Source organism: Parasteatoda tepidariorum, chromosome 6 (assembly GCF_982258835.1).
Source record: "Parasteatoda tepidariorum strain Cologne lab strain chromosome 6, Ptep-v5.0, whole genome shotgun sequence".
Lineage (NCBI taxonomy): Eukaryota > Metazoa > Arthropoda > Arachnida > Araneae > Theridiidae > Parasteatoda > Parasteatoda tepidariorum.
In genome coordinates this window covers 1,681,783-1,705,943 of record NC_141760.1, presented here as the reverse complement: position 1 = coordinate 1,705,943, position 24,161 = coordinate 1,681,783, and the positions used below count along the sequence as shown (strand labels likewise).

Here is a 24,161-nt window from a genome sequence, read left to right as displayed (position 1 = left end):
CAGTTTGATGTATCGATTTAACAAATAGAAGATTCATAAGATAGTAAACTTCTGTACAATTTCTTTTTTTTATGATAAGCCCCTTACAATGGCTTCAAAAAAATTTAAAATGAAACAAAAATTAAAATGCATATTGATTTCCAAAATAAATAATTGGTCAAATGTGTTCATCTGTGCTTTAAAAGATTTTCCACTCAGTCTTTAAAAGAACTTTAAGAAAAATAGAAAACAGACACAACTGTGATGAATATAATTATTTTCAACCTTTTTTCCAATCAAGTTAAATAACGTCTTTTAATTTCATGAAATAAAGTGGAGTGCCCAAAATTAAAATGCAAACTTTAACAGCAAAATTAACAAAAATTTTATTAATATTTCAGTATCAATATGAAACAATGTATTAAAAAAATACAATATTTGTTACAACAATGGTATAAAATCTAAACATAAATACTCTATATAATCAACATTGGTCCACTTTATCCAAAGATTTCAATTATTTGTATATTCTTACTCCACAGGAGAAAAACTTTAAAAACAGTAATGTTATAAGCAATAAAAAATAGTGTATAATTTTGAGCAAATACTTTTAACATTAACGATTAAAAAAATGCATATTAAACGAGTAGTACAATGCAAATACTTAAAAATTTGATCAACGTTAAGTAAGCAAATAGATTTTTAAAAATTGCATTTGGAATGTGCTAAAATATATTACAAACATGTAATAAACATCCATATAGAGGGAGTTACAATAGTTCAAATTACACTAAGCGATAAGCAATGATAAACAATTTTTGTCATTTTAAAATACAGTGTAAAATTTTATTTATTCATTTAGTATTTACTTAAAAAAAAAAACAATAAAAATAATTCCGAAAAAATAATTCTATAAAAGAAAGATTTAAAATCTACGTGTAATTACAGAATTACACTTTAATCTGTATTAATTAAAACTAATTTTTATAATTTTTACGTTACCTAAAAGTATTATTCTTAATTAGTGTACTTTTATAAGAAGAAAAAATCACAATCATAAAAAAATGACGGAAAAATAGACTAAGAATTTCAAATTTAAAGCCTTTCTTAATACTTCTCAAAGGCATGTGTTATTAAAATTACAACTTAAATATATAACTGGAAATAGTATCGATATAAAATATAATAAACTAAAAATATAACTTTAACACAAAGCAATTCAAACTAAAGGAAATGAAAAAAAAATTTTTTAATTATATGATTTGGTTGAAAACTGAATTTTGAAGTTACAATGGTTTTGAACAGATTTTCAAAAGAAAAATTTTCCTTAAATGATGAAAACTTTCTCTTTGCAACAGTCTTAAGTGAAACCCTTTTTAGTTGAAGAACTGATGTAAATGGATTAAAATTTGTTTTAGTCCTGCATCAACAAACAAAAAAATATAATGATGTTAATACAAAACAACTTTTACAATTATTTTTGAAATTGATAAGATAATTTTTTTAATATTCTTGTAACAAAACAAAAATACATTTCCAGTGAACTTTACATACTTTTTGTGAAACTTCCTTAAATCTTAGGACATATGTCAACATTACTCATAAAACATGAAGAAAAAAAATACATAATCAAGATTTTTTTTAAAATTTTTTTTAAAAATAAATTATACATTTGATGTTTCTCCAAAACATTATTAAAATGAGAGTTTTATTTATTGATTTATTTTTTGAAGAGAAGTTAAAAAAGAAAAGTCTAGAAAGTTTTTTAGATCATATGTAACGCAAACAGAAGCATGATAACAAAACGGAAATACACCAATTTCACTTCTGAAAATTATCACAATTTGTAATGTTCAACACACTTTTAAAAACATTTTGAACCAGTAATTATATAAAATGATGTGTTAAAATCTAAACATAATACAGCACCTTTAATAAAGAACACAATAATTATTTATTCATGTATGTAAATATGAGAAAATTCAACAAATAAATGGTGTGTTCAAAAATTTGAAAATTGAAAAAAGTATATACTATGAAAAGTTATACCTTGATCTGCATAACAATTTTAAGGTGTTTTCTAAATCAGACTCTTTCCTCTGTCAATTTCACAAACTTCCACACATCGTCTGCTATCAACCGGGGTTCTTCAAATGCTGCAAAGTGACCCCCTCTGGGCATATATGTGAAGGACACAAGGTTAGGAATCAATTTCTTTGAGATGAACATTTTTGGGGTGAGGAACAATTCATTGGGAAAAAAGGCCACACCAAGAGGTACAGTTATGGGCATCCTACAACAAAAAATAAAGAAAACAAGAGTTCAAAACCACTCTAAAAAATTTTCAAGACTTAAATTATTTTTAGACTGATTAACACTGTGTTAAGCTAGCATTGTTAACCAAAATTTTATAACTATTTGACACCAAAATCAAAAATGCATTTATTTTTTCTAAAAAATATACATGTATATTTCTCTATTTTTCATTACAGCAAACAAAACAAAAATAGCTAACCTTGTATACATTTTTTACACTAATCACCGAGTAAAATCACTGATATAAACCACTAACTTTTTCCAAAAGCCATTCATTTCTCTATATTTCCATTTCACCACTATTTAAAAAAATCCTAATTTAACTTTGGCTAGCATTTCAAAAGATCGAGGGAAAGTATAAACTAAATCAGAATTTATATTCAACAATAGTTCAAGTTTTGTTTACACAAGCAAACCCTGAAGTTCAATCAATCCTATTCTCTTATTGTGGAGTGATTTTATTACTCGATCATTTAGCAATTAATATTTTAAAAAATATGCCTCCAATAAAATTTATTTATTTTATTTTTAACAGAAAATATTTGTCACATTTTTAAGAAAATAAAAAAAAAATTATAATTAAAAAACAATTGGGAATGAGACGTGGATGAAATTTAGTTCACAGAATTTTTTTTCAAGACTGATTTCAGTTCCCATGACTGAAGAGTGGCACCCACGTCCATTTCATCTTTACAAATTGTCCGCTAGCCTACGAAGATTATCAAATTGTTGTTCCAAAAAGGGTCGAATGAGACTAGTTTTATGGTTATTAACTTTTGTAATTAAAGTTTCTCACCCAAAAAAGGTGGGGAAGAAAATGCAGTGAGAAAAAGAGAAAACTTCTATTTTTGGAGTAATGAAAATAGATGCAATTTAAAATTACAATTTGGTCAGGTCGAGTAAACATTTAAAAAAGATTGTCTTAATAATAAAAGTCGGTAGTAGTATTTGCTGTTCTGACAGGTTGCTTGGCTATGGAAGTTGTGTTGCATCCACCAAGCAATAAAAAAAAAAGTTGGTATTGTTAAAAATTCTGAGAAGAATTATAAAGAAAGCGATTTTAAGATGTTAATGACTTACTTGAGAAATAAATGAGCTGTCACAGTGCCGGGAAAAGAGGAAGAGACATTAAGGGATGTTTTAACACCATAGTGGTTATCTTTCACATAAAGATAAGATCTTATGTGAAGGTGAATAGCAGTTGATATAAGTGTTGGAGGATTAAAGTTATGTTGATTAAACTGATGTTGGAAAACCAAAAAGGCTATTGAGCAAATCAAGTATGAGGAAGACAGTGTTTTCATTACAAAAAAAAATGGGAGAGAATTTCTCACCCATTCTCAAAAACAGGGTGAGATTTCAAAAAATTAAAAAAGCACGAATAGACTTGGAAAAAAATTATTTCTTTAATTATAATACATTTTTAACATCTCCTAATTGAATATTTTTGCTGCATCATCATATGGAAAATCTTCTATGTCTACTTTTTAATCAGCTATTATATTTATTTGTCTGAAAAATATCCGTATTTGTTTCATTTTCATTTGTCCGTTACGGAGTAGAAGATGTCACCTTAACAAGGTATTTATCCATCTTACATTCATGCACAAAAAATTTAAACGTCTTACATGAAGAAACCTTACCTACGGTGAACACGTGGTTGCAGAGAAATGTGTTCTGAAAGGGGTTCCGTGGTTCGGGGGTGGTGTTCGGCTGTTCGCATCAGTTCTGAACAATACTGGTAAATAGCGAAGCTAGATAACAAGGAGCGATGTTCAAAATAATGAAAGATCAAGGAAGAAAAGCGAAACAGATTTTATTCAAAATGGCAAAAGACGAATTTTTTTCCAAAATTTGCGCATTTTGAAATTTGTTAATAGAGTGAGCAAAATTCTCGCGTTAATAATTTTTTATTGCGAGAAAAGAAAAAAATATGTGAGATTCTCGCGCTGTAGTGAAAACAGTGGGAATATATAAATGGGATATCAGGTACATAATACAAAGTAATTCTGTACATAGATAAAATGAAAGCATAGAGGGCCAATGAATAGGGAGATAAAACCTGATTAAATTTCCCAGATGATGAACGTCGTACTGCAGAGCCTTTTGACCACATAAATCATGCAAGTTCAACAATACCTGGCGGATCAATGCAGGTAGGTGAGGTTAGACAAAACATCTGACCGGTCTGAAAGTGAAGTGACTCACTCCACAGTAAGAATAAAAATGCAAATTTTATTGTTAATCTGACTAAGAATTTGAGAAAGGGAACAAGATTGAATTCATTTGAGACAATTTTATGTTGAAATGATCACCTGTCGTAGGAATCTCTGTCTGGATCCAAGATATACTCCTTATAAAACTTTTGGGATGCTTTGATGTTGTTGTTCACCCAGTATATCATGACGTTTGTCAAGAGCTCATCCAGAGTGAATTTCTTCGTCAAACCACCGTCCGGAAGCTGCCTGTTCTCTTTGTCAGTCCAAGTGGAGAACTTCTCTAGAATATAGGCTGCCAATCCAACTGGGCTATCAGCCAGGCCAGTTCCTGTAATCACAGAAAAGAAGAATTTATATGTACAGTGTGACACTCGAAATAGCCTTTTTTTAATGCTCGATTTTTCACATACTTTAAGTGCCTATCTTAATGTTTCAAAGAATTTTCCTCAAATAGATTGATGAATTAATACTCTAAATAAACCTACCTTTTAAATAAAATAAAAAAATCATATTTTCAAACTTTCACCCCCCAACGTCGACCCATCAAAGTTTGATAATTCTACCAGGGCCCGATGGCGGGGCATTGATTGTTTACATATTAGATGGTTTTGATTTAATAATTTTAATTTAATGGTATTTAAACATGCCTTCAAAACTAAATACAGTTACATGCGTAACATAATCAATTTTAAATTAACAATCCATAATAATAATAAATTTTTTTGCAACACAAAATACAAAACCGAAACACATCTCAGCCATACTTCCAGAAACACAGAAAACAAAGTCTTGTTTGGTTCTAAAAAATTGTTTATTTTATTTTCTTCTTAAAATTCTTTTTCCAAACTTTCCAATAACTTGGATTATTTCTCAAGTTCTAACGGTATTTTTTTTTTCATTTATTTCTTTTATAAAAAGATAAAAAAGGGAGAATATTGCTGTTCTTAAACTTACTCATTTTTAATTCTCATGTAACAGTGAAGGAAAAATAAAAGGGCAAACTCATAAATAATGTTAAAATCATATTTACCAACGGTATCTGGTTTTGTGGCCTGTATGTGGAAATATCCAGTTTCTTGTAGAAGTGTTCCCACAACTTTCTTAAAAGGAAAACCAACTTTATATTCTTGAGGAGTCACAAGGAAAGGGAAATAATGTGCCAGCGTATATTTAATTATGTTGAAAAAGTTAAATCTCAAAGCAAACATGTTGGTATGTACACCCATCAACCTGTAAAAGTTCACATCATTAATGAATAAAAAATACTCTCTTTTGGAATATCATGTACTGAGATAAAAAGACTGAGGCAACTGCAGTTGCAGAAAGGAGTACAAACACCCCCGAAATAAAAAATATCTGACAAAAAAAAATCTCCTTGTTAAATAAATAAGGATATCTACTAAAAACATTTTTAAAACATTTCATAACGGCTTGTAAAAAAGCTAATGGAATATACTTAATGTTTTCAAATAAGATTTTTTTTTATGTAAACCTTTTTATCAATTTTTTTGAAAAAATCACGTTTAAACATCTCAAAATTCTAATTTTGAAAGTTTTGAGATTTGAAGTGAAGGTGTAATCCACACAAATACAAAATCTTAGAATTTTGTGGTACTAAAAATAAATGATGCTAGAAACTAAGTCTGACAAAAAACCAAAAGCATATTGGGACACGTGGAGAAACCACATTAGTCTCATCATAAACGTTGTTTATGAAAGTATCTAATTGTCACCTATAAACATTTAAATAGACATGTCAATAATTAAAAATAATGCAAACTTATCTCAAATGAAATTCATTATGAGAACGTTATCTTTAGATTAGTTTAGGGGTTTTCACTTTTATTCATTTGTAAAGAAGGGACAGAAGACGAAAAGCTATTAAAAAAATATTTTTAGCAGAACAATTTCGTAATGATTACAGAGTTAATCGGTTACATTTTGTTGCAAAATGAATGATGATATGCTAATTACAAATTTGTAGTTATTTGTTAATGAATGGGAAATAAAATACTTATAAATTGGAGCCCTACTCTGAAAACAATTTTGGCTATGGCCCTGGTCAGCTAATTTCTACAATTGGCTATCAGTTTAGTTTTAAACAATCACAATAATAATTTAAAATAAATAATATAAAAATTATTTATTTATATTTAAAATGTACATTTTCATTTTCTAAAAGAAATATTGAACTTTCTACAATAGTCAAAATAATATTTTAAAATAGAAGTTTGTGCACTCCTGAAGCCAGTTCTTAATCTGAACCTAACAGGAGTGATTCTGAGCCCAACTCAAAAATTTTGAAAATTTCTTGAGTAAAATCATTATTAAATGACGCTTTTCAAAAAATTAATGCAATTCAAATAATTGATATTTTCAAAACATGAAATTGTAAATAAATTATGTATGCAGCATAATTTAAATGAACAATTATTTATAAGTTTACTTTTATCTCTAATCACATTTATTATTCCACCAGAAAAAATATTCACAAATGAAAGAGATGCCAAGTATAAATTCTAATATTTTTAAATAAAATACACATGAATTTTTATACATAAATGTGATCGATGATTACTTGAAACTTCTGAACCTAGGATTTCTGAAGCACAATCATCTCTGACCTCATAAAAAACTTATTTTATTTATTTATTTAAAGAAGAAAAATATTTAAAATTTTTAATTGCGTATTTAAGTTTTTGGTGCACCCAATATTAATCAATGCAGTGCCTTAATTGCTTTTTTCCAACAGTTTACTCTTTTTTTTTTATTAGCTCATTTCATCGTAAATCCAAGTGATCCTTTTCTGGGCAGTTATGTCTGCATGTGTTTTTAAAAATGCAGCATTTTTAATACCTTTTAACATCTTCTAAGTTTTGAATTGTGCATTCAAATAAACACTTTTTGATATGCTTTATTTGTGAAAACTTCATCACAAATCCAAATAAGTTCAGACCATACTACACATAAATAATTAAATCCATATTTACATAATCCTTTCCTTAAAATTCAAACTATTTTGCTGGGGTCAGTTACATTATATTCTTTACTATCAATTTAGAAATCAAATAACAACTTGTTCTCCATTGAATAACATGCTAAGTAAGAAGAAGAAAAGAAAACTCACTTATTAGGATAGAATTTGGAAATTAGTTGAACAATTAAGGATCCCCAGTCTCCCCCTTGAATATAAAACTTGGAGTGCCCGAGGCGTGTCATCAATGTTACAAATATTCTGGCTGCAGCTCTTTGATTGAATCCTATTTAATTAAAAAATAAAAAAAAACAATAGCAATAGTATCAGAAAAAATATGTGTTATCACATAAAACAAACCAACAGTAATGTGTAGATTAGACTCACATCACAAAAATAACAAACTGAAATACAATTTCACATTATAGAGTATTCAACTGAAAAAATTTATGAATGATAACAACAGTGCTAAAAACAGTGTACAAAAGGCTGTTATTAGATATTCATTCACATGAATACGCAACGCGAAATTAGGCTTTAAAAACGAGTAAATAAAAATTTCAAAATCGCGTGAATAGAAATTGCGATGTACGATTTTTTAATTGCATGAAGGTGAGTCACAATGCGCAACATTAAATTGAGTAGATACAAAAATTTATGATTAATTCATTTTCCCTGAATTTTTTTTAAATTATTAAATTCTCAGACATTACACGGATTTTTCCAGATTGATAAAATTCTGTCTTTTTCATATTCTCCCTACCCTTCTTTGTGGCCCCCATGCAATAGTCATAATGTGTTTTGCGTGTTATATTTCGAGGTTGTATGTCCAAAATTCAATCTTGTACAAAAGTTTATAAGAATTAGCATTCATGAAATTTATAAAAATTACTCTTTTTAAGCATTTTGTAAAAGTGAAACTGTTGTCAACATATTGAGCATTCCCAATGCTGAATAAAATCTTTTGATTAAAGCGTTCCTTTTAATCAGCATATATAATGTCACAGTATAATCTACAAGAATTTATCATATCCTGTTTTTACTATGTCTTCAACTTCCAAATAAAATTTTTTAAATGTAGCAATCCTTGATTCAAAACAAATTGCCACTTTTCATCCAGTATGATCAGATACTAAAATGGACAATTTTTCAGCAACCCTAACTCTGATATTCATATAAGAGGCCTAAATATGACATTTCAGGAAATTTTAACAAATATCTTTTTTATGCTATCCAATAAATAACAAATATTAGGTGGACCAGAAAGTAGTGCCGTTTGGGCGCATTAGATATTTGTTATCAAGATTTTAGTTTTAATCAGTAATGTATTCACCCTCGTTAGCAACAACCTTTCAGAACCTTCAGATAGAAAATGAATCTAAAAAAAAATTGATTAGTTTTTAAGACTAACGAATATTTAATGCGCCGAAACGACATTACTTTCCGGTCCACCTAATATAAAGCTTTATTATAACAAAAAAGTTAATAAGTTACAATAAAGAGAGAAATCAAGAACTGAATATGCGTCATAATTTTTTTTTAAAAAAAGTTATTCCAATGACCTTTGTGATGTGGCGACTCTGAGAATCCATATCCAGGAATAGATGGACAGATTACTTCAAATACAAAATTCTGATTGTCCTTTTCAGTGGTGAGCATTGGGATCATCTTGTAGAACTCATAGAAAGAACCAGGCCACCCATGAACCAAGAGTAGAGGGATTACCTTCAACTAAGATAAAAGGGAGGATATTTTATCCATACAAAATACGTTCTCAAGAAAATAAGAAATATATAATTTTCAAATTATCAAAATTAGAAACATTAAAACCTAATTAAAATAAACAGCTAATTCAACCACTATTGATAATTTCATGAAAAAACAGCAACAAATGGGTAAAAATGCATAACAGCAAGTAAGATAACCTATGCCATGCAGACTGACCACCCAAGATTTTTGATTTGGCCCCTGAACGGTATCAAATATTAATAAGAATATGAAATATAAAATAAGAAGCAGAAAAGCCATGCTCTGTAACATAAAGTTAGGCATTTATCTAATTCAGATTTTACAGAGGATCAGATTGAAACCATTTAATTTTGAAAATATTGGTTTATGGTCGCGATGGGTTTAGTGTTTCAGGTGTAAAGTTATTTTTTAAAAACTTGTACAGGCTAATGAGAAGAAAAAAAATCCAAAATTGAAGAAACAAGTGAATAAAGCAAATAAAAAATTATAATTTCTAATTCCCATAACCATCACTTTCAATCACCTAAAAAATAAGTTATCATCTGAAAAACAGTAAAAATTAATTTGTAAGTTTGAGTTGATTTTCTTCTATTACCTATGTTGAAAATTTTTCCTTATAACTTGCTTTGTAATCCTGTAACTTGTTATTCATTTATTTTGATCTCCACAAGTAAAAATTTAATTATGCATATGAAAGTCATTCACACTGCCTTTAAGTATAATCACTATAGTCAATAGATGTTTTAATGGAATTCGAAAATACATAAAATCTAAAGTACTTAGAAAAACAAAAGTTTTATTGTATAAATCTCTTTTAAGATCAATTTTAACATATGCTTGGGAAACCTGGACAATGTTTCGTAGGGATGAGGTCATGTTGGGTACCTTTGAGAGAAAGGCCTTGGGATGTATTTTTGGAGGAACTCAAAAAAATTGTGTGTGGCTTAGAAGAACAAATTAAGAGCTTTATCACTTATATTAATGAACCTGACATTATTAACTTCATTAAATGACAAAGAATAAAATGGGACATTATCAGAATGGATGAAGACCATACCACAAAAAGAGTTTTTAAAGGCAGGCCGAATTTCCGCTGTGGCAAAATGACACGTCTACATAGTCGCAGTTGCAGAAAGATTTTTCTTTTGCAAAGTAAAAAAACAATTACTTTTCTTTTCTTAAGAAATTTACACGTAATATTTGAATCATGCATTTAGATAATCACTTTTTCACTCGTTCAATTTTCGCCGATAGTATCGTAAATCGATGTAATGTTTCGATTGTATTTTCGGCAGTTATTAATATTGATTTTCAGGAGGTTTTTAAGTATTCCAATATATTTCAAACAATATGGAAAATTCGAATCGCGCATTTGAGTATTTACTTTTTAAGGCAATAATTCTATCGAAATTTTTGGCAGTTATTGCAATTAACTTCTTCATAGTTTTTTAATTCAATATTTTTTAAACGAAATTATTTATTACAACAACCTAATCTAGAAACGAAACAAGAATTTGAGGAGTCCGATTCCCGTGATTTCGTTATCAGTTTTTTTTTTCAACAATTACTACTACGGATTTCATGATTTTTAATTATTTTTTTATTGTGATAATTACTTACAAAATGCGAAGAATGAAGTAATTTGTGCTTTCCGCAATTTGAGATGGATAGATGGCCTAGAAAAAGACCTTTTGGTCATATAATCTAAACACTGGAAAACACTAATTGGAATAAGGTTGGCCTGGAAAAATTTCTTGAGAAGGCCAAGGCCCACCCTGGGCTGTCGAGCCATTGTTGATGAGGAGGAGATGGATGGAAATAGAATAAGCACTGATAGACTGACCTACTGAATAAAATTGGTGGGTCTTGTACAGGGTTTGTTGATTTAAATCAGCTTGATTTAAATCACGATTTAAATCATGATTTAAATTAAATGATTTTTTTTTTAAAAATCATTGATTTTAATCAACTAATTTTTTTATATATGTATATATTTTGATTTTCAAAGTTTAAAAACAGTGTTTTAAATTATTGATATTTTTATTATTTTCTTTTCTAAGTTATAAAATTTATTTTAAATAAATTGCTGCATTCTTGGTGTGTGTTAAATTCCAACACATTTGAAATTACATTTTTAAAATTCTTTTGGTTCCTGAGATTGAAAGTACAGATAAAATTAAACATTTAATGCTGTCTTAATACAGACCTGCATCATAGCTGTAGAAAGTAATTAATAGGCATGAATTTTTTTCAAAAAATAATGTAAATAATGGAAATTAAAATTCGACCTTTTGAATGAAAAAGCATGGAATTAAAATCTACATTATATTTTATTGGTGGAAAAAGTATATTTCTGAAGCTTGAGGTTATACTAAAAAGAAATTACCCTAATATGCCAAAAATAGAAAGAAAAAAAAGGCTGATGAATTCAGATATTTTTTTCCTGATATAGTGTCATTCTTCCCTTTCAAAGTCTATTTGACGCAGTAGGGTTATTAACTGGTATTTTTTTTCTCATAATATGTTTACAGTATCTTTAACATTATATGATTTTCTATAAAGAAATTTTGTGAAAAAAAATTCAAATGAGTACATAGATTTTTTTCTAAATTTTTTTTAGCTTAACTTTTCTATTTTGATATAGAATTAAAAATAAATATTTTAATATAAAAACATATAGATTAAATATTTATTTATTTTTTGATGAATGACTACATTTATAAAAACAATCTATTACATTTATTTTGTCATTTTAAAAATCAAGAGAAAAAAAAAAGAAATCAAAATTTTAAAAATTAAAATTATGGTTTGCTAATTGAAACTTTGTTTTAATAGTTAAAGTACAGGGGTCTGTCCAAGCCAAATTTACTACCGTTTAGCGGTACCTTCTCAAATTCAACTTTAGGAAAAACAGTAGAATAATTTCACAAATTACTTTTTTCTTAAAATTTTATTTTCGTGTCCCGTAAGAAACGATAAATCCATATTTTTACCATATTTGCGTTGATTTTTTAATATAATTTTTATTTTTGCAAATTATGTCAAAATTTTCACAAAATAGATACCGCTCAGATAAACCTAGACAGACCCCTGAAGTATTCTTTAAAATCTCTATTTCATCTAGTCTTTAAATTTCAATCATGTATTTGTTTCAAAATGGTTGCTATGCATTCAAAGCTATGTATTATAATGAAAAATTATTTTAGTAAGTTAGAGCTTCTAAAATATTGTTATAATATAGTTTTAATATTAATTTAATTTTGATTAAACATTTATAAAGTTCTTTTAATCATAAATTAAAGTTCTTACAGTGTATTTGAATAAAAAATCTAAAAAATCCAATTTAACTTAAAAAAATCACAAACCTTGGTCTTATCCTACCTGAGCATGCAGTCAACGACCGGATGGCAAATGACAGAGCTCCTTTAGCAAGACAGGATTAAGACCAAAACCACTCAATGGAGTAGTCTGGTGAGCAGTAATGCATGCGATTGCGATAGTAATGCTAAGTAAGACTCGAAAAGAGATTGTGAGGAATGACAAATGAGTAATAAAAAGAAGGAGGACACTGTGTGCCTTTTGACTAAAAGGGGAGAGAGAATTGAGGTTTGGTCTCCCCTTTTTTTTAAGTAGAATTGGTTATGGATGTGTGGTTTTGGAAGAGCTGCATGTCGCACATGACTATTGGGTGCTTGTAATGAAAAGAAGGTAACACACACATAGTGAGTGTTCCCCTATTTTTGTAAAGAAGTTTCAAAAGGCTTGAGTGTATTTTGAATAAAGCTAGCGAGTCTTTTGACCAGAAAGCAAAACCAAACTGAGGTTCGGTTTCAAAACCAATGCCAACTGGGGAAACCAAACTGAGGTTTCTCCATTTTTATAAGTAGAATGGACTATGGTTTTGGTATGTGTGATTATTGGTGTGTGGTTTTGGATGTAACGTTCAAAACAAAGGTAAATGGTAGGGAGACCACATGTGAAGTGCCTCTTTCTTTTCTTGTGAAGAAGTTTTGAATGGGTTGATTGTGTTTTGAAAATGTGTGTATGTGTTCCTTTTAGTTGAATACGTAAACCAAACTTAGGTTTTGTTCTCCTAATATTGCAGGAATTCCTCTATTTTTACTGAACTACTATTTTTTTTTTTAAATATACCCAGTTTTACATAATCTATTTTTTTATTATACTGGAACACCCTATTGTTTTTTTTAAATTAGAACTGGCTAGAAATTAGTTTTTAAAAAACCCACTTGTTTATTAACATTTTCTTTTAAAATAGTATCCTTTTTATAAAAGTAGTCACAGTTTATTCTGAAAACAGACACTTTTCATCGATTTTTTGTTAAGAAATAGTGACCACAGTTGTCTCCTCCTGAATTTAGTGGTAAATAGTCACATTTTAGTCACCTGTGGAGGCCCTGTTAGGAGTATTATTAAATCAGCGCTCTGAATATCAATTTGATAACTTTTAAACACATCATCCAACCATGGCCAAGCACCTGCTTAGTTTAATTTTTAGGACATGATAGGAATGCCGGATAATTTTACCCCGATCAAACAATATGGACAGCACCTGATTCGGTACCCCTGTCTCCAAACCTCTGTACCACAACTAACAATAAAGACTTTCAGCCACGACTAATTATAACGCACCTTTCAGTGTATACATGCCAATTGTTTCTGCCAGCTCTCCAGCAGCGAGTGATGCCTTAACCACAATGTGCAACCAGAGTTTGAACATGTAATGCTTTATGATATTTTATAAAAAAATTTCTTTAACTTGATCCATGCATAGAATTATTTTAATTTTCCAAAATTATTATTAATGCAATCATAATTGTTTGAAATATGTCCAGAAAAAAATGTAAATTACTCATTATTAGATTAATGGGTACTTTGGGATTATCCCGTCAACCTATCAATGCTCGCGAAAATGCGCAAATCCTTTAGTGCTGCAATCCTTTAGTACAGCAATTTCCAAATTAAACATTCTAAACACATTAAATTTATCAAATAATAATAAAACAATAATAACAAAAAAATTTCAGTGTAAAAATACACAATAAAAATGTGTAATTAAAAGAGAGAAGCAAAATAAAAAATTCTATTTTTTTACAATTACACAGTAAATGTGATAAAATTTGCGGTTATTGGAGCAGAAACTACCTTTTGGCAATAAAATCAGGTTTGGCAAAAATAGTCGACGGGATAATTCCAAAGTACCGATTAATGTTCAGATTTGCAAAAAAATTCACAAATAAAATTTCAAGAGCTTTTTACATTATTAAATATCTTATTATTTAAATTGAAAATAATTCCTTACTATATGCAGTTAAAGAACCTTTCTCAGCTTATCACTAGGATAATTAAAACATAATACATTTAAATTATATAATAGCAACAAAAAAAAAAGTCTAATGTCAGAGGTTAGGCAAAGTCTAGTCTAATGTGAATATTATATATTAAACAATCAACATTACAATCGTAGAGTTTTTTGATTTTTCTATAACAATTTTAAATGTAAATAGCCTAGTCCAACTATTTATGTGAATATATAACTCAACTTCAATAGAAATTTTAGTGAAAAACAAAGCAATATTTATGGTATTAAAAATAACAATAATTACTCACAACATCATTTTTGTAAAATATGTAAGACAACAAAGGCAAATGATTTCAATTTTAAAATAAAAAGAACGAAAAAATAATAAATCTTTGATTGATAAAAAATCAATTACATTTCAGAGATAAAATTAAATTTCATAAATGTAATATGCTGTGTAAAGTTCAAACAATGAAGCAAAAAAAAAAAAAGTATTTAAGTTCACACTCACATTTTTTCCTGCGGGTATATTTGGTTTAACGTGAACAAAGTGGACATCGATTCCTTCAATTTGAGTCTTAAAATGAGGATATTGGTTGAGTTGTTCTTCTTGCTTTCTCCAATCATATTGGTTTTTCCAATAATTGACAACATCATAAAGATAACTGGAATGAAAACCATACTCAAAACTCACTTCTTCCAAGGATTCCTCATAACGCGTTCTCTCAATACGATTCTTTAAATCAGAGAGTACTTCATCAGGTACTTGTATTTTAAATGGATGAATTGTGGCATCGATTTCTGAACTACCTAAAAGAAATTAAAAACTTGAAAATGCTTAAGGATTTTTAAATTTGATGACAAACAATAAAATTTGATCAAATAATAAAGGAAATAAAGGTCACTTAAAAATTCAAACTATTGACTAATTTAAATAATTTTTTGTTTCATATTTATGGATCAAACACTGCAGAGAAACAAGTATGAAATCAAGACATTTTGAAAGGCGTGTTATGAAAAAAAAATCCTGAAACAAGAAGATGAAATTTTAAAGACCCAAAAGAAATATGCAAAGGTATAGTAAAAAAAAAAAAATGTGGATTGGTGAAGTTTCAGACATCATATTAGGGCCTTGACTTAAGATCCAAACTGTGCTTTGTGCGGGGAGGACACCCCAATGAATGCTGAGCATCTGGAAGTTCGCCTTGACGTTACTGGCAACATCTATGACAGATACTGGAATGCTATGGAACAGTTGCAAGCACTGCTAACTGACTGATTTTTTGTTTAAATTTCTACTGTTGATATTCTATTTAATATTTCTTTGTTCTAATTTTTATGTATATATATATATATATATATATATATATATATATATATATATATATATATATATATATATATATATATATATATATATATATTTCAACTGTTTTAATGTTTTTAATTTTTCTCATTTGTTGTTATTCCTTATGGGTCTGTGCGGAGTGTTTTTACATTCCAGTGAATGATGTACACATCAAGTGCTGCAAGAAATTTAAAAACATTTTATGGCCTAAAAAGAAATCAGTTGCTGATTTTCATCTCAATTTCGGCCACTACTATCCATTAAAGCATCAGCATTAGATAAACATTGTTCCAAACTGTACGAATTAAATGAAGAATGAAGGTCTTTCACTAGAATCATTATCTGCACTCAATGCTGGATCTCTTTGGGAGAAATATTGGGAGGCTAGACACAAAAAAGATTCTCTAGACTCTCTAGACTATATACTGTATGACTGACTTTATTTCATTTGTTCACTGTTATTTTTTTATTGTTTTTTTTCTGTTTTTGGTTTTGTCTAGTTGTCTTCGTAATTTGGCATTAGGAATAAAATAAAAAAAGTTTATTTATTTATATGGTTTTCAGATTATGCACATTTGAGTGTAGAAATTTTAATCATGCTGTATATTTTTAAAAACAAGAAAAAGTCAGAATGGATTGCTTTGCTTTTTTTTTTCTTTTTTTCTCATTTTGCAATTTCTTTGTATATAGAATATGAAATGAAGCAATAAAATTTGAAAATTCTAAAGAAAAAACCTTTAAATTGTGAAAATATTTCACTATTTTTAATTTTTTAAATGCAATATTGCAAGGCCTAAAAAGCTGCTGCTCAATATTTCAGTGAAATTTAACTTGACTCTTTTAAACACACATAAACATTTCTGTGCAGCTGGTTGCTAGAAATTTTGAATTTGTGTAGATCCCTGACAGTAAAGAAATGTGAGCAGGGTTCATTTTACTTCAAAAAAAAATATTATTTTATTGTTTTAAAGTACCTCTCCCCTCATTTTCATTTAGTTACACTATATTTTCAAAATTTTAATCTACTTTGTGTTTAATTTCAACATTAAAAAAATGCAAATTGTATTAATGAAGCCAATCTTGAAGTACAGATAAACTTTTTAAGCGTAATTAACCCTTTGCCTTAAAATGTTCTACAAAAATTACATTACGTATAGCTGCTCTTACCTTTTAAATATATTACTAACAATTTGAAACTTAATTAAAATTTGTTACATTAAAAATCAGTTTTTAAAATTATTATTTACAGAATTTATTTACTATACTATTTGAACTAAGGCACTTGGCAAAATTTTTGTTAAACTTTTTAAAGCCATAGGTCTCAGAATTTTTATATTTTCATTTGAATTTTTTTTTAAATATCGATTTAAATTGAATTTTTCTATTATTTTAAATTAAATTTTATACAATTGATAATTTTTTATATTTAATATACACACTGGTGTTTACTAGAAGTAAAAAAACTTTGGTTTAATGGTCCAATTAAATAATCATCTAAAAATTTTGCATAAGCCTCAGAAAATTTTGCATAAGCCTCAGAAACTCAGTGAAGACCTTCATCTCTCTTTCGTCTATAGGATGAGATAGAAAACAATACTTATCAATAGTAAATTAATATTTTTTTATTTTCATTAAAAAAATTTAAATATATAAATGGTGCAGAACACAACTAGGGTTTACATTTTCTTAAGACACATTCAGTTTTTATGCCCCTTAGAATATGGAGGAGGACATAAAAGGGGGCTTTTCAGGAACATTTTAAGTTTTAGATAATGTAGAAACTTAACTTTACCACATTTTGAATTAATTTTTTTTAAATTTTACATTAAATAAGATGTTACAACTATACAAAATGATTTTTAAAACAACATTACTCAATAACTTCAAAATTTTCTATTCCATTCATTTTAAAATTTAATTGTGTATGCTACTAATATAGTTACTATTACACTGTCACTGGTAGCAAGAGCGTAATAGAAACTACATTAGTAACATACACTATAACATTTTAAACATTATGCTTCCCACAAGATAAAGTATTATTTTATCCTTGTTACTTTCTATTACACTTAGAAGTTATAGTTTGCCTATTGTTTTTAATTGAATAATAAACGTTTTATCCTCCACATTTTCCCTTTATACATCGCTAACTTGTTAAAAATATATATATACAGTAGACGCCGCTGAATGCAATCATGGTTAATGTTATCAATCGTTTAATGTTATCAAAATCGCTTAGTCCCATCCGCTTATATCAAAATACATTGAAAAATCATCGTTTATTGTTATCAGTTTATATGTAAATTTTATTTTCCTGAAATTAATAAAAACAAGAAGGAAAACTTTTTTTTTTGTTTAAAGTGTTTCCTGAAACTTACCAAAAGTCCAAACGAGGCTCGTATATTATCTTTTAAACACGTGTTATTAGGAGAAGATAAATATCGTGTTCTTACCACCAAACACCACTTCTTTCATTCAACCGTGCGACCAGGGAATTATCCGCACCTTGAAGGCATATTACAGAAAGGAAATGCGTTCAAGGATCTTAGAAAATATGGAAATACGCTGAAGATCTTAATGCAAACGCTCTAGCCACACAAAAAATTGTTTTGGATGCCATACATTTGTTAGCAATGTCATGGAATAATGTCTCGGAAAAAACAATTCGAAATTGTTTTAGTCATGGAGAATTTTGTCAACCACAGGACAACAATGCTGCTGTGATGATATGAATGCTGAGGATTTTGAAGCATGGATGGAGATTGACGAGAAGGTTGAGACTTCTACTTCGTTAACTGATGAGGACATTTGGGAAGCCGTATGTGTCAAAGATCAAGCTTCGTCACAAGATTCTTATGCCGATGATGAACCCGAAAGTGCTATCGAGGACAAAATTCCGAAGCCTGCTCAGATGAGGGAGGCACTTCGAATCTTACATCTAGGTGTGCAAAACAAAGCTGGCGCGGAACACTTTCATAAACATTATGATTATGAGCGATTCGTAAATGACTTGCTTCGAAAGAATGCTAAAACAATCGACAATTGATGATTTCTTTTTCAGTTAATAATTAACCTTTTGTATTATTTTCTGAAATTCATCATTAAATATGTAAGTATACTAACTAATTCTTTTTATTTAATGTACATTAATTTCTATTAAATACTATAGAGTTTTATAGCAACAACTCCGAATTTAAAATAATTTTTATTTTAATATGTATGTAAAAAAATCATATTTGGCTTACATTTTTTTTCGTTTACTGTATTGTAATCAACCGGTTATTGTTATCAAATCACATTCGTCCCAATGTGATCACATTAAGCGGCGTCTACTGTATAACTATGTGCAAAACAAACAACATCTATATATATATTTCTCTTACACGGCGACAAAAAAAGATTCATTACAACTCCCCGAATGGCAACGCTAGAAAATCGACCAATGGTTGCCGCTAAAAATGTCACATGCCAAATCTAGCTCAGAAGGCTCAACATGTAGCACTTTTAAAAATAGAAACTGAAATAACCAGAGAGAGCATAAGCTAGGCAGAAGTGGGTTGGCGAGCGTTAGAGAGCAGGGGGCACAGCCCATTAGTTAATATAAATCCTGTTCAATTTTCATAAAAATTAAATACAAATTTGAAGTAAAGGGGTTTGCAATTAGCAAATGAAACTGGAGGCTTAAGAGTTAAAAAGCATTTTACTCTGGAATTCATTTTTAATTATTTTTCATGAATTTGGTGCCTCCAGGACAGCACCCGGAAAATCAAAGAACGTGACATCATATATGGGGCAAAATTAACAGTCGCCACCATCCACAGGGTGACTACATATAACAAATGGCGTTCAAAGAACTGTCCACCAGTCACCATTTTCTTTCGTCAAAAATTCATTCAATGCGCATTTTATTCTCATTTTTTTTAAAAAATAAATATAGATTTTATAATATACCGAAAACTACTTTATTTCACACTTCTTCCTTAAAATTTTTCTTCATTTCAGAATGGAACTTAGTAATGTTTACCATAATTTAAAAAATGCTTCTAAAGTCATGCATTACATGATTATCAACAGTTTTTATGAGTTGATAAAAATTTTCAAAAAAGTGGCCACTGTTAAAAATGTTACAAATGGTCACTGGCTGGAAGCAAAATTTCCTAACTTTGATCTATAGCATCATGAACAAATGCTTATTCCACCTGCTCTGACGTTTATGGAACAATTCATATAATATAGATGATGATCAAAGAAGAGAAAAATTATGCTTTCATTGGTATAAAATATTACCTGTTGAAGTACCCCTGCCAAACCATTGCTCTTCATATCCTTTTCTATAAATAGATTCATCTTCTTTCCCAAAACACTTGTTATAAAGATATTTCACAAACCATGCTAGCAATGCAGCAAAGCCCACAAGAAAAAGTATCATTTTATACCTGTTAGAAATAAAATATTATCCAGTAAACATAATTACGTAACACAATATAATTTTTTTACACAATGCTATAACAAAATAATTTTGCAAGATTCATTAATTAAATTTTTCCTCATTTTTAAAAGAAGTGAAATCATAGCTTTAAAAATTGACTGCCTTTATAACATGAGATTTCTCTCTACATATATATATTTTATTGATACAGCTCTAAAATTTATTTAAAATTCCAACGATTTTGAAATGACATTTTAAAAATCTAAAACTTGTTTTGAATTTTTCCTTAAAAGAAGGATGTTTTCTGGACTTTTTATTTCGTTATTTTGAACATTTAAAAATAATTTAAAGATAAATTTACATATTAATTATAAGTCTATTGATTATGTTTTCGTTCACCCTCATTGTCAAATTAATACTTATATATATGAATGTATGGAGTGACTATAGCTGTCTCATGTTGTGGAGAGTAGAATATTCTCGCGGATTGTTTTCTTTTTAAAAGTTATGTGATGTTTAACTACATTTTTTCTTGCTGAATAAAAGTTTTTTCTAAGTTTAACAATGACTTTTTCATTATGCTTGCTTAGCATTTTTCCCCTATACACTCAATTATTCCAGCATATTATTCCAGAATCTATATCTAGACAAGAAGTAAATGCATCAGAATATATAGTTGCAATCACATTGCAGACACGCCCTCAAATCATGTATTCGAAATTGCATTCTTGAATGTGTTTGTCGATGGATGGATGGTTGTCGGTGTTGACCCAAGAGGGATTTTGTGGGTTAAAAACCATTGTAAGAAATCATCCATGCCAATTACATCGGTCTTCTAGATGCACCGCAGGTTGTTGTCGCATGATGTAAACTGATACATTGTCATGTCTCAACGTTAGGTCTTGTATGTTGGAAGTAGAGCAACATACACTCTTCACTTTGTTGTGTTTTAGTCTGAATAAAGACCTTTGAATTGCAAGTAGTAAAAAAAAAAAATTTTTTTTTAAAATTAACTTAAATGTAGAAGCAGCTTTCCTGAAAAATTACTAACTAAAAACATAAATATTTAGAATAAAAACTATACTTTTATTCCATAGATATGATAAGTAAAAATTTTAAATGTACTTGTTTAATTACTTCACTACTCCACTTAACATGTCAATATGCATTTGATATCCAAATGTCATTTTAGTAATGCAAGTAAGTAAAAATCAGTTTTCCCTTTGATTGTCAACACATAAAAATTATGCATTTTCTCATTATTTTTATTATTTAGCAGCACACAATTTGTAACATTAATGGGAATTGTTACGCTGATTTTTTTTTTCCTTTCTTTATTGAATCAATACAGATTTTAATAGAAACAAGCATGAGATATTCAGGGCAGTATATATTTTTTTTTTATTAAAATATATTTAAAGTAATAAAAATAAAAAATAAATAGAAAATAAAAAAAAAAGGATTATGTAAATATAAACATATAAAACTGTAAAGGTTTGTTTTAATAGTAATGGATTGAAAAATTAACAATAAGACTATGTTTTAGTCATTTATTAAAACATAATAGGGCTTTAAATTAAACAATACCCTTTATGATGTATTGCGGCCTTAAAAAAATAATAATAATCTTTAAAAACATTTTAATTAGATTTTGAATATTTTTAAACCATTTTTTCTTTTTTAATATAAAGGAATGCAATTTAAAAATATTTCAATAATGAATATAAACATACTGCATAAATGAATTACTAATTTATTAACACTAGAAAAAGAAAGCAATTTTAAAATGAAACTAATAAAATAAAAGTTAAAGAAGCACATCATTCTTAATTATAGCACATATTATGTATTTAACAAATAGACAAAAATAAAACTTGAATAACTTAAACTCTTTCAATATTTTAATAGTTTAACTAATTTTAAATAATAACAGAACATGGAATTAGTGATGACGACGGTTTATTTTATTTTAAGCATTTTAAAAGACATTATGACTTAATCTTAAATTTTCTCACATTATTTATTTTATGCAGATATTTTTATAGGAAACCCAATTCTATGTAATCATTCAAAAATTCCAGATGTATCTGTTTATTTGAAGCAATACAGATTACCATTAGCAATTAAAGCTCGAAATTGTAAAAAAAAAATCTTTTTTTAATTTGGTAATAATAAAACAGGAAGAATTTATATAATAGAAAACTTAAATATTTACATGATTCCCCAAAATTTATTCGTAAAAATGAGTTCGTTATAATAAATAAAATACATTTTTGTATTAATTTTAGAACAAATTACCAGATTTAACAAACATAATGAGGATAATTAAAAATATGATAAGGAAGACATACCAGAAATTTTATGCGGATAAAATTTTAGATCGTCCGAAACTTTGCTTAGAGGCCGATCTGTTGCTCTTGCTAAAAGGAAAAGAGATTAGATAATTGCTTATTATTTTTAGTAACCGATAAGAAAACCGAATATTGCTATTCACGCTAGATATTATTGTTCATTCACGCTAGATATTATTGTTCAATAATTAGAAAATGTATACACCTTGGCCACCGGAATAAATGGATCTTTGTTTGTCAAGGTTTACACCAAATTTTATCACCTAAGAGTTGTTACCGGTTGCTTATTTTTTCTATATTTAACGAACCACAAAAATCTGCAACTGTTCAGTGCACGTTGCTTATTTTGAAAATCAACTAATAGCCATAGACTGATGAATAAACGGAATAAACTCACTGAGTTGATTAAGGTCTACCTCTATTGTTGCCGTTCGCGGTATTACGATCGTAAAGTTAAGATAAAATAAAAACTTGGAAGTTGACTTTGTCACATGTGAACCAAGACTTCCTTAAAAAATTGTCAGAAAAAATGTTTATTAAATATTTTTTATAACAAATGAATGCATTCTATAAATATTATAAATAAAAAAAAAAATTATTAAAAGAAAAAAACTCTTATGTTTGTTTAAAATATTTAAACATTCGCGATTCGCGATCGCAGCGCTCGAGTACGCCGTCTAGCGGGAGCCTGTAAATATCAGACATTAATTTATCACGTTTTCATTCAGTTCCGTCAAAATCTTTGACAGAATCAGACGCCATTTTTTGGCAGCAAATAAGAAGCAAAATTTCCCTAAGGAAAGGCCGAAGAACTTGAAAAAAATCTCCAGAATATTAGTAAATCTTTCAGGAACAGATTACGCCAAACATTTGAAGAAAAATTCCTAAATAATTTTTAATTTCTATTATCAACAAACTTGCAACCGATGACTTCCGATTTCGGATACTGTTACAGATGTGTGTATTAAGGTAAAATGCATTTCTTCTGTCTTCAATTCATTACGAATTAAAGTGAAGTCAACATTGCTTTCGTCATTCCAGTGAATTCAGGACATACAGAATTGTAATAGTTATAGAATAATCTTCTTCGTTATAGAATAGTATATATTTCTGTATCCATATAATTCGGAAAGCAACAATAAAAAATTATCCAAGTTACTTGAAATAGTGCCATTTGCTGATTCTTAATTAATTTTAATCGTTTTCTTGGTAAGTATTTTTTAGTTTTGAAAGAATAAGTTCAACTAGAATTCAGCTATTCTGTTTTTTGCTACATATTCAAATTCATATCAATTATAAAATTTTGCTGTGCAGTACGTTATCTAAAAGTAATGAAGGTATAAACTATGTATCTATTATTTGAGATTAAAGTTTTCAAACAAGGAACATATCATTTTTGAATTCTCCGGGAATTATAAATCAGGTAAGTGCAATGATTTTTACAATAAAAAATTTGCTTGTAAATATTTTTTTTTT

At 28.2% G+C, this 24,161-nt stretch overlaps 1 protein-coding gene across 4 annotated transcripts; it reads right to left on the bottom strand.

Moving 5' to 3' along the window:
- Positions 1-340: 340 nt before the first annotated feature.
- LOC107446491 (epoxide hydrolase 1) lies at positions 341-23,108 on the bottom strand. 4 transcript variants are annotated; one of them, XM_016061162.4, is made up of 9 exons: positions 22,891-23,108; positions 22,686-22,754; positions 20,193-20,341; positions 15,069-15,367; positions 9,051-9,219; positions 7,642-7,774; positions 5,545-5,744; positions 4,611-4,842; positions 341-2,272 (listed from the first exon to the last, which is right to left on the bottom strand). In XM_016061162.4, the coding sequence occupies exons 3-9, from the start codon at positions 20,332-20,334 to the stop codon at positions 2,065-2,067; spliced, it is 1,383 nt and encodes a 460-aa protein (XP_015916648.2). In that variant the 5' UTR covers positions 20,335-20,341; positions 22,686-22,754; positions 22,891-23,108; the 3' UTR covers positions 341-2,064. The 4 variants fall into 4 exon arrangements, with proteins under 4 accessions (XP_015916648.2, XP_042906037.2, XP_071035238.2 ...); XM_043050103.3 differs by lacking the exon at positions 22,891-23,108 and having other exon boundaries at positions 341-1,399; positions 2,029-2,272; positions 22,686-22,823; XM_071179137.2 differs by lacking the exon at positions 22,686-22,754 and having other exon boundaries at positions 22,891-23,051.
- Positions 23,109-24,161: the final 1,053 nt, after the last annotated feature.